Source organism: Schistocerca piceifrons, chromosome 8, assembly GCF_021461385.2.
Source record: "Schistocerca piceifrons isolate TAMUIC-IGC-003096 chromosome 8, iqSchPice1.1, whole genome shotgun sequence".
NCBI classification, from domain to species: Eukaryota; Metazoa; Arthropoda; class Insecta; order Orthoptera; family Acrididae; genus Schistocerca; species Schistocerca piceifrons.
In genome coordinates, this window is record NC_060145.1 from 198,564,823 (window position 1) to 198,577,223 (window position 12,401).

At 38.3% G+C, this 12,401-nt stretch overlaps 1 protein-coding gene across 2 annotated transcripts in view; it reads right to left on the reverse strand.

The window, feature by feature from the left end:
• Positions 1 to 12,401, reverse strand: part of LOC124711702 (NADH-ubiquinone oxidoreductase 49 kDa subunit-like) — a 168,974-nt gene that overhangs the window by 18,962 nt on the left and 137,611 nt on the right. For both annotated transcript variants that reach the window (XM_047241904.1, XM_047241903.1), the window contains 3 exons: positions 5,425 to 5,612; positions 5,023 to 5,186; positions 4,808 to 4,927 (listed from right to left, as the gene is read on the reverse strand). In XM_047241904.1, coding sequence (XP_047097860.1) covers positions 4,808 to 4,927; positions 5,023 to 5,186; positions 5,425 to 5,612 — 472 coding nt within the window. The remainder of the gene's footprint in view (positions 1 to 4,807; positions 4,928 to 5,022; positions 5,187 to 5,424; positions 5,613 to 12,401) is intronic.

Below are 12,401 nucleotides of genomic sequence, written 5' to 3' on the forward strand. Positions count from 1 at the left end.
ACTGCTAAGGTGTGTGCTAGTGCATTGTCGTGATGGAAAAGGAATTTTTTGCGGTCTGATCGCTGGCGTTTTTCTTGCAGCTCGGTTTTCAAGCCATCCAATAACGATGAATGATATTCACCTGTAATAGTTTTACCCTTTTCCAGATAGTTGATGAGGATTATCCCTTGTGAATCCCAAAAGACAGTCGCTATAACCTTTCTGGCCAAAGGAATGGTCTTCGCCTTTTTTTGGTGCAGATTCTCCATTAGTAACCCATTGTTTAGATTGTTATTTGGTCTCAGGAGTATAGTAATGTACCTATGTTTCATCAACAGTGACAAAATGACACTTAAAGTCCTGCAGATTCTTCCTGAACAGCTGCAAACCATCCTTGCAACACTTCACATGATTCCATTTTTGATCAAGCGTGAGCAATCGTGGAACCCATCTTGCAGATAGCTTTCTCATGTCCTAATGTTTATGCTAAATATTATGTACCCATTCATTCAAGATGCCCACAGCACTAGCAACCTCATGCACCTTAACTCTTCTGACATCCATCACCATATCATAGATTTTATCAATGATTTCTGGAGTCGTAACTTCCACAGGGTGTCCAGAACGTTCAGCTTCACTTGTGTCCATATGGCCACTCCAAAAATTTTGAAACCACTTTAAACTGTTCTTATCAAAGCTGCAGAGTTACTGTAATGTTTATCAAGCTTCTCTTTAGTCTCCTGAGGTGTTTTGCCTTTCATAAAGTAATGTTTAATTACCACACAAAATTCTTTTTCATCCATTTTTTGACAATCACTTGACTTCCTCGATTCACATGAATGCCAAACACAAAGAAATAGACCAATATGGCTGAAACTTGGTGTGCGTTCTTTCCAAAGATGCTACTAACTAAACATGACCTCGATACATGCCGGTGATGCCATCTCTCAGACTTTGCACGGACTTTTCAAATGCCCCTCATATTTCTTTGGGGGAATTTTTGCTGTAACTTCTCTGTAATACTTGAAAAATGCTCATTTACATAGTTTGCTAAGTGTTTTGGATCATTTATTACCTTATCCCCCTCCCTTAGCAGTATGTTATTCTGTCTTTCTTTGCCTCTCCTTGTTTCCTTTTTTATAGCATCGCAGACTGCTTTGCTTTTATTCTCTGCATTATATATTATTTTGTCATTAAATGACTTTTTTGCAGCAATCAGCACCTTCCCATAGATCTTTTTGTATCTAAGAGAGAAATTTAAGAATTCTGGATCATTGCAACTCTTTTTCATGGAACTGAGGTATTTAAGTGTTTGGGAGGACTTCTTAATACCTGTTGTTATCCATCGTTTTTGTGAGACGTTGATACAGACATGGATATTTTTGGAAATGCCTTTTCAAAGTCCAGTTTAAATAATGTGGAGAATTTAGAGAATTTCATATTCACATTGGTTTCCTTATACACTTCATCCCAGCTTTGTTTTGCAAGTTCCTTTGAAAAATCTTTTATTTTGATTTCTGATAGATGTTGTTTATAGGCTTGTAGTTTAGGGAATGATTCGATGCCTGATTTTACTGTTGTTATTTGATAGAGACGGTCTGATAGTCTGAGATCTTTTACAGCTACATCGCATTTTTCTTTGTCCATATTTGTGACCACATGGTCAACTACTGATGCAGTCATTGTAGTAACCCTTGTTGCACTATTGGCCAATAGGGACATACCAAAACTTTGAAGGATATTTATGAAGGTGCTGCTGGATTCATTTATGATAATAGTGTTGATGTTAATGTCCCCACAAAGAATTATGTTGACCTTTGTACTTGAGACTTAATCTAGAACTTCTGTTAATTTATTGAAAAAAGTATCCACTCTAACATTGGGAGATCTATCCACACATAAAATGATTAATTTCTTGGTGATATCAAGCCCTATTAAATGAATATCTGATATCTCAAAGTGTTTGCTTCACTTGCTGTACTGAGGTCATGTCTTGATTTGAACTGTGCTCCTTTTCTGATATAAATGCACGATCCTCCACTCCTTGAAGGAGTTCTGCAATAAGATCAAAGACTGAAGCTAAAATTCTAATAGTTGTATTTTATTTTTTATTGATTGAATGTTTTGGTGGAGGATTGTTAAGTCTGTGAAATGCCCCATGTTACTCTTTCCAATTGTTTGTTTTCCTTTGTGACATATGGTTTGAGTGATTTTTGGAGTGTTAAAATCTGTCTTGTGAGTGATTGTTCAGTATTTTTTGAAGTTCTGGAGATATTCTTTAGGCAGGAGAACCTGTTGTCTGGATTTGTCCTAAAAAATACTTACTTTTCCTACCCATGACAACAGGTATTTGACCATGTGTAGCCTGAGATCCACCAGCTATACTTTCATGAATCAGCTGTACCAATCTTCCCTTCTCAGTCCTGTTTAGGTGTAGGCCATGCCTAGTAAAACCCCATCTGTTGACAGTCCCAACAGGCACCATAGAAACATGAGCAAAGTTGGCTGCCCTCAGAGCCATCCCTAACCCCACATTGATTTGCCTCACAGCACCATCAAGGTGTGGCCGATCATGACGCTGGAACAGCTCAACAAGGTGTACATTGGTGCCATGAGTAAGGGAAGCTATCTCATCCAAGTCACCACTATGTCATATGCCCCATCCCTGTCCAAACTGTTTCCCACCCCACCCACAATCACTACATGGTCCTCTTTTGTAAAGTCCTTACATAAAGACCCTAAGTTCTCTATCACATGACTTAACCCTGCATTTGGCTTGAAGATACTGGTGGACTGGTATGCTGCCCCTAAACTTTCCTGTAACTGAGAGCCTACACCTCGCCCATGGCTACTACCTAGCAGCAGCACTTTCTTCTTGCTAACACTTGTACACTCCCAGGCTTCTTGGTGTCAGTTGAAATGTGCTGCACATTTTCTGCTCCTTGTTATACCTGAGGCTCTTCTCCACTTAACTCTGGCAGTGGCAGATACCTGTTTTTGGTGTTGACGACAAACTGTCAGATCGCATTCTCTTTCTTTCTATCCTCCTACCAGCTGCCAACCACCCTCCTCCGCCATATCTCCCTTGATCCTTATCAGTTCCTTCCTTGCTTCCTCCAACTGTGCCAAGGGCACAGATTTTCCTTCCCTGTTTCCAAATAAAAATGTTCCTGTTGCATACTCTGCAGTGCCAGGAGAAAGCCTCTCCTGTTCTCCCAACATTGTCCCCACTGCAGCCCCCCCCCCCCCCCCCCCCCCCCACCACCACCACCACCACACCCCAGTGAAAGTAGTTCCTAGAAGATTGGCAACAAATATGGTTCAAATGACTCTGAGCACTATGGGACTTAACTTCTAAGGTCATCAGTCCCCTAGAACTTAGAACTACTTAAACCTAACTAACCTAAAGACATCACACACATTCATGGCCGAGGCAGGATTTGAACCTGTGACCGTCGCGGTTGCGCTGTGCCAGACTGTAGCACCTAGAACCGCTCGGTCATTCCGGCCGGCTGGCAACAAATCCCTCTATTCACTAACCTGTAACAGCTCCCACATTTCTCATTCACAGTCAGTTTTGAGAGAACAATTAAGTTTAAAGGATGTTTTAAATTTGTAAAGGATGCGAGATTGGCTGCATGTAAAAAAAAAAGCCTTGGTGCCATGAGTCAGGTTGTTGTTGTTTTTGTACTGATTTAGAGATACAATGACAGAAGAATGAATCAGTAATTTCTTTGCTTTTAAAGAATTTATGTATCAAATGTGTTTGGTCAGGTTTTTAAATGTTTATAACTTGGAAAATTTAAGCCTAGATCGCATTTATCTACTAGTAAACAATATGAAATGTGTTAGTTAAATACCATTTAGAAACATTTAATTACACTTTTATTGTGACAATAGACACTGATGAAACTAGTATAGATTCTGCTGTGAGTGCAGACATCTTAACAGTAAAATTGTAACTGATGTGCGACCAAAAACGAACACCACTGAGACTATTGACAAATTAGGGCAATGAAAGTGCTTCACTACCAAGGGTTTGAGAAGTGGGTACCATCAGATAGAGGTATTCTCCAAAGACTGTCCAAAAACTGCTTTCTTGGTCCCCTGGGCCACTGTGCACAGCTATCAAAGTAACTCAAAGCCATAATCAATGAGCCCCTCTCCCCAATGTTCACACTATACAGATGTTCTCCCGCATATTTTTCTGGATTAGCACTTTAGTGGAGTTTAAACAGCACTTCAGAAGCTAATTATCTTTCCACAATGGGTATTATTGTAATCTTCTATTATCAGTATTACAGTTTTTTCAGTTTTGGTAACGCCACTGCTGTGGGTATCAGATGAGCATCAGAGTGACAATGAAATACTTCCAGATAATATGTAAACCCATTTTATTATTGTTTAAATAGTAACACTGAAATCCAGTCTTACAGGGACACTGGATATGATAGCAATCATTTCAACTTATAAATGATGTTCTAAATTAGCAGCTTTCTGTAAATTATAGGAGAAATTCCAAATCAGTGTATGTTTGATCCACTAAATAAACAAAATATCATAATATAACCTTGGTGGTTTTAGTTATTTAGGCATTAGGCCATGGTCTAAGGTATGTTTCTGTGCTTAACATTTAGTGCAGAACATGCCTTAGAACATAGCCTAATATCCAAACAACTAAAGTCACCAGTAATGTAAATTCCAGCATGAGAGCCTGCATTGTATCATAATATAAATTTTCTCTGGTTATTACACTTCATTAAGTCATTCATCAACAGTGTTCAGACTTGTTGTTAGCATTTTGTACAGCAACTTTAAGGTGAGATACCTGTCATAGCAGTCCCCATTTGTTCCAATAGGTACATCAAATTCAACCTCATCATAAGCATCATATGGCTGTGTCTTGCGTAGGTCCCACTTAATGCCAGATCCTCTTAGCATCACTCCACTACAACATAAAATCAGGAATGTTGTAAAGTATTTAATTGTAGCTGAGAACTGCATATGATTTCAGTTTTGAAAATACATTAAAAATCCAGTCACCTGAATCCATAATTAAGAGCATCTTCAGCTGAAACTACTCCAATATCTTTAGTTCTTTTTATCCATATGCGATTAGTTGTAATAATATCTTCAACTTCATCCAGACGCTCTGAAAATTTGCTAACAAATTCATATATATCATCCAAAAGACCAAAGGGGATGTCCTGAAACAAAGTAGCTGTTACACAGTTAACAATCATAACTATTCAAGAATATTTCTTTATGTGAATATATTTATTTATATTTTTACTTGACTCAATGGTTGTCTGACATACTTGTACTGTATTCCTTAAATCATCCACTCATTCTCCCAGTTTGCTAAGTATTTATATAGTCTCACACAAGACATAACAGCAACTCTACACAATATGTTACTTTAATGAGAAAGCTGTAGAAACTAACCTGATGGACTCCACCAGGTCGAATGTAAGCAGCATGCAATCTTGCCCCTGATACTCTTTCGTAAAATTCCATCATCTTTTCTCTCTCTTCAAAGAGCCAGAAGAGTGGTGTCATTGCTCCAACATCAAGCATGTGGGAAGCTGTGGCTACAATATGATTCAGAAGGCGAGTTATCTCTGCAAAAAGAACTAGATGCACCAACAAATAAAATTTATCAATATGGCCCTCAAAAAAATTATCAATTTAATAAAAATATAAAATTAACAATATTTTTTTAAAAACAAGTACACAATTTTAAGCTGCTTCTCTTACTGTTTGACATTATCTGCCTGTATTAACAGTGTGTTTCCATAATGATGATTTTTCAAGGATGACGGAGAAGGGCATGTGTATTAGTTTGTGATTTGTAATTTTGGCCTAGAAATGACTAAGTCAAAAGTTATAAGTGAAGCAGAAAATTTCAAATTTTTCTTGGTCTGCTCATAATGATAAAAATTCATGTAGAGATATTTTTTTAGTACCTTTATTTATCTATGTAACTTACACAGGGTGCTATAATTACAACAGTTGTCCCTCAACATCTATGAAGGCATAATATCACTGCACAAAGTTACGTCATACATGTTAGAACAACACCAACATTGTTTAAATGATGTCACAGAGAGCAAGAGTTCTTCGTAGGAGCTCACAGCATGTGTCTCATACAGAAGACTTGACACACGACTCTACAAGAAGGGATTAAGTGGAATCAAATTAGGTGAGTAAGTTTCCAATAAAACAGTTCCACTTGGCCAATTTCCCTTAACTATTTGGAATAATCTTGGAAATATTTTGTGTTATATGTCTGCTATGTGGCTTGATACAATGTGAACTTCCACACAGTATCCATTTTTTGCCCATACATGAAAATCATGTAGGCCAATGCTAATTCTGTTATCATGAACATCATCATGTTTTGGGGTGGTTGACTGTACACTTCAACTTGTTAACACATCTTGCAGTCTTACATATTTTTGCACAAAGACTGACCAATTCAGAGTATATGCAATGCATTTCTGCATATGCACCTGCATCTGTACTCTACAGATCACTGTGATGTACATGGTAGAGGGTACATCCCACTATACCAGTTATTAGGATTTTTCCTTGTGCATTCATGTATAGAGTGCAGAAAGAATGATTGTTTAAATCCCTCAGTTTGTGCTGTAATTAAACTAATCTTGTTGTCACAATCCTTACTTGGATGTACATGGTAGAGGGTACATCCCACTATACCAGTTATTAGGATTTTTCCTGGTGCATTCATGTATGGAGTGCAGAAAGAATGATTGTTTAAATCCCTCAGTTTGTGCTGTAATTAAACTAATCTTGTTGTCACAATTCCTACTTGGATGATACGCAGAGTATTGTAGTTTATTCCCAGAGTTATCACTTAAAGTTGGCTCTTGAAACTTTGTGAGTAGGCTCTCTCTGAATAGTTTCTCTCTCTTTCTTCGACAGTCTGCCAAGCCAGTTCTTTCATCACCTTTGTAACACTCTGCTGCAGGTCAAACAAATCTGTGACCATTGGTGCTGCACTTCTCTGTATGTGTTCAGTATCCCCCTGTTAGTCCTATCTGGGACAGGCCCCACACACCTGAGCTATATTCTAGAATCTATTGCACAAGTGATTTATAAACAGTCTCCTTTGTAGACTGTTTACATCCTCCTTGTATTCTACCAATAAACCAAAGTCTGCTATCTGCTTTACCCACAACTAAGCCTATGTGATCATTCCACCTCATGTCCCTACTAAGTGTTACACTCAGGTATTTGTGTGAGTTTACAGTTTCCAAATCCAACTATCTGATATTATATTCATAGGATACTATGTTTTTTCATATTCTGACGTACACAGTTTTACATTTCTGAACATTTAAAGCAAGTTTCCAATCTTTGCCCCATTTTGATAACTTATCATTATAGACGAGTGCATCACATGTGAGAAGTCTGGGACGATTAATATTAACATAAAACATGAACAGCAATATCAAAACATGCTTCCATGGGGCACACCAGAAGTTACTTCTAGATAATATTTTGATGACTCTTCCCATCTAAGATAATATGCTGTGTCCTCCCTACCAAAAAATCCGTAATCCAGACACAAATTTTGCTTGATATCCCACAAGATCATACTTTTGATAATGAGATAGATGTGATACTGAGTCAAATGCTTTTTGGAAATCAAGAAATACGGTGTCTACATGACCGCTTTTATCAAAAGTTTTCCATTATGTCATGTGAGAAAAGTGCAAGTTGGGTTCCACATAGTCAATGTTTTTTGGAATCCATGCTGGTTGACGTGGTGGAGTTCATTCTGTTTGAAATATCTCATTGTGTTTGTAGTTGAGAATACATTCTAAGATTCTTCAACAAATTTATGTCAAGTGTACTGGACAGTAGTTTTGTGGTTTCACTTCTATCTAGTTTTGTGGTTCACTTCTATCACCCTTCTTGTAAGTTGTTGTAACCTGTGCTTTCACCCAATTATTGGGCATAGGCTTTTTTCCCCCTGTCCCCACCCTTCATGAAGTACATCAACTTGTTGGTCAGGCTTGCCTACCCTGCAATGTTGGGTAGCTACATTAACATATAGATGTATTACACTGCACAACCAACAAGTAGTAGATTCTACTAGCACAGTTGATTTGGTATCTTTTAATTGTCATTTCCACAGCATGACCCTTTATCTCATATTGATACAGTTGTCATTCCTTGTCATTCCTGAAAGTATTTATTACAGTAACAAAACACCCTGTATAGCCCACCCACATGAACAGAAGTAGTTCTGAAATTTGCTGTAAGATGTTGGGATGGTTAATCACTGCTCAGTTGGATCAGTAGAACATATGGAAGCTGTTGTTAAATCTCTTGTCCTATAGATGCTATCTCAGGAATTCAGAAGAAGTGTTGCAAATTGAATCCTACAGAATATAATGTTATTTGAAAAATACATATTTTATTCTGGGAAGGAGTCACAATTTAACATCTCATTAATATTACAATCATTATAGGTGGTGCGCAACTAGAACTGGGAAAGGATGGGGAAATAAACAACATGTGGTCTCCCACATGGAAAACACTGACAAGAAGGGGGGCACATGTTGACAGGATATGTTAAGACATCAAGAAGCAACTTTCATGGTACTAGAGAGAGAAATACACTACTGGCCATTAAAATTGCTACACCACAAAGACGACATGCTACAGATGCAAACTTTAACTGACAGGAAGAAGATGCTCTGATATGCAAATGATTAGCTTTTCAGAGCCATTCACACAAGGTTGGCTCCGGTGGCGACACCTACAACGTGCTGACATGAGGAAAGTTTCCAATCGATTTCTCACACACAAACAACAGTTAACCGGCGTTGCCTGGTGAAATGTTGCCTTGTGTAAGGAGGAGAAATGCGTACACTCATGTTTTCGACTTTGATAAAGGTCGGATTGTAGCCTATCACGATTGCGGTTTATCGTATCGCAACATTGCTGCTTGCGTTGGACGAGATCCAATGGCTGTTAGCAAAATATGGAATCGATGGTTTCAGGAGGGTAATATGGAATGCCGTGCTGGATCCCAACGGCCTCATATCACTAGCAGTTGAGATGACAGGCATCTTATCCGCATGGCTGTAATGGATCATGCAGCCACATCTCAATCCCTGAGTCAACAGATGGGGACGTTTGCAAGACAACAACCATCTGCACAAACAGTTTGACGATGTTTGCAGCAGCATGGGCTATCAGCTTGGAGACCATGGCTGTGGATACCCTTGATGCTGCATCATAGACAGGAGCACCTGCGATGGTGTACTCAACGACGAACCTGGGTGCACGAATGGCAGAACATCATTTTTTCAGATGAATCCAGGATCTGTTTACAGCATCATTATGGTCACATCCATGTTTGGCGACATCGCAGTGAACGCACATTGAAAGCGTGTATTCGTCATTGCCATACTGGCATATCACCCAGCATGATGGTATGGGGTGCCATTGGTTACACGTCTCAGTCACCTCTTGTTCGCATTGACGGCACTTTGAACAGTGGACATTACATTTCAGATGTTTTACAACCCATGGGTCTACCCTTCATTTGATCCCTGCAAAACCCTACATTTCAGCAGGATAATGCACGACTGCATGTTGCAGGTTCTGTACAGGCCTTTCTGGATACAGAAAATGTTCAACTGCTGCTCTGGCCAGCACATTCCCCAGATCGCTCACCAATTGAAAACATCTGGTCAATGGTGGCCGAGCAACTGGCACATCACATTATGCCAGTCACTACTCTTGATAAACTGTTGTATCATGTTGAAGCTGCATGGGCAGCTGTACCTGTACATGCCATCCCAGCTATGTTTGACTCAATGCCCAGGCATATCAAGGCCATTATTACAGCCAGAGGTGGTTGTTATGGTACTGATTTCTCAGGATATATGCACCCAAATTGCGTGAAAATGTAATCACATGTCAGTTCTAGTATAATATATTTGTCCAATGAATACCCGTTTATCATCTTCATTTCTTCTTGGTGTAGCAATTTTAATGGTCAGTAGTGTAGAACGTAAAAACTGTAAGGTTTGACGTATATTTGAATCTGCCCAACAAATAGCTGAGGATGTGGGGTGCAAGTGCTACTCTGAGATGAAGGTGCTGGTGTAAGAGACTAATTTGTAGTAGGCTGCAATCAAATCAGCCACAAAGATTGATGACTCAAAGAGAAAACTGAAATAATCTTCTTTTACTTTTATACAGTCAACAATTTTATGATATGATGTTTTCTGTATCATAAATTTAGGCATAAAAGTTCATGTAACTCAGATGGTAGGTTTTAACATACATTGTGGTCAGAAACAGTCTGAAAAGCATGTTAGCGTGTTCCAGGGTAGGTTGTCCTGATTAATAACTGTTAAGAGAAAAGTAATATGTTGCACCATTTCCAAGTTAATTAGCCTTGAAATTACCCAGTCAGGCCATTGTGCAAGCAAATTCAAGTGGCTCACCAGAGGTAGTGTCAATAAATGTGTTCATTTGGTTTCCTAAAACCAAACAAGAGAGCAATACAAAAATTGGACATGGGATGATAGTAAGGCTCAAACCACAGCCAACGGCTGAGCAGTCTGGTGTGCTGTCACTTACACCATGAGAAGAACTAACACTAATTGTATCTGGTGGACCACTTGAATTTGTTGCACCAGACTGATTGGCTAACTTCAATGCTAATTAACTCAGAAACATATCTAATTTTTTTGCTTAAGAATCATTTCTCAGCACAACCTATCCTGCAACACCCTTACCAGCTTTTCAGACTGTGCACGAACACCCCATATATGACTTACCCTAATGATGTTACATCATATTTTTACATTCTGCAGTTTTATTGTGCTATGAGTCAGTGATATGTAAGCATATTGGGCAATCTGAAATATTACATTACACATTTATTTTAATAGAAACCCAAGTTTTCTGGAAATATAGTATGGGAATTATGTGTTCAGTTCCATCATTCAAGAGCCTAATTTTGTGAGTGTTTTTGTGGTGATCACCATGTTTCCAAAGTGAGTGATGGGATTTAGATTTCTTTCCTATATCTACTCAGTTACCTCCACACTTGTTGCATTCTATCCTTTATATGATTTATGTAACAAAGAACAGAAGCTTTCCTGTATGAATTCACTACATAACAAAGTTCAGGAAAGAGAAAAAATTAAAATTCAAGAATTTGACACGAATCATATTTGGATGCAATAATTTAAAATAAAAAATTGGACATTTAAAAACGCACTTGAAACGAGTATTTACACAACTTTGGCAATATTTCTGTTCATTTATAATGTGAATTAGTACTGACCAGTACTGTTATAAATGCTACTCTGACAGACAGGAGAAATTTAAGTTGCAACTGTGATGTGTTCCTTATTCAATAAACTGTATCTGTCACAGGAAAATGACATAATTTGGGATGTAAGAAATAACTGCAGTTGAATCACAATGTTCACTGAATGATGATCCAAAACTAGGTGTACGAAAAGATGAACTCAAAATATGCTTGTAGCACTGTTGCTGTTGTTAAAGTATTACACAAATGCAAAGTCTAAAAGACTCTTGATAATTAATGATTTTATTTCAATAAATAACAGTGATTAAAGATAGGAAGGTTACTGTGGTAAATATGTGTATCTGTGATACAACACCAAGCCACAGCAGCAACAGTGCAGTGCACTGAACACTTTCAGTAGCGTTCACTGCTACAACACAAAAAGAATAATGTAACCCTTGCAATACATCACTGAAGTTGTCAGAGGCTCAAAGATGCATGTAACATGCAATCTCAATAACTTTTGCTCTTTGATGCATTAAAATAAAATATCTGAATGGTGGAGGAGTGATTGTCAAATTACAATTGAAATTGTTTTTTTTTTAGACTACTGCTGTAAATCCATGAATGAATTTTTCATTATAACTGCTAGAATGTGTGCTATAGAAACAAAATGCGTTTATTTTATTGTTAAAGTCAAATGTGTTTCATAAGAAATGTGAGTAGTTTCTGCAGTGACACACGTGCACACTTTCAATACATTCAAAAGGCCACATCTGCGGCAGTGGGCAGTGCTGTATTATTGTGTGTGTGTGTGTGTGTGTGTGTGTGTGTGTGTGTGTGTGTGTGTGTGTGCATGCATGTGAAAAAGAGAGAGAGAGAGAGAAAATCACTGACAGGGCCCGCCTTGGGCTCCAGTTTATTTATGGATAGCTGCGCTACATTCTGCCTCAGTTCTCTATGTATGTTGCTATAGCTCTTTGTGTACATAACTGGTTCCTGCTGAATGTTGCTTTAACACTGCGTTCAAGTTGTTAATGCTTCTGCATAATAAAATTGTGTCTGTCTGCTGGTCATGTTGTACCTACACCAAATTACAACATGATTGGTGTCA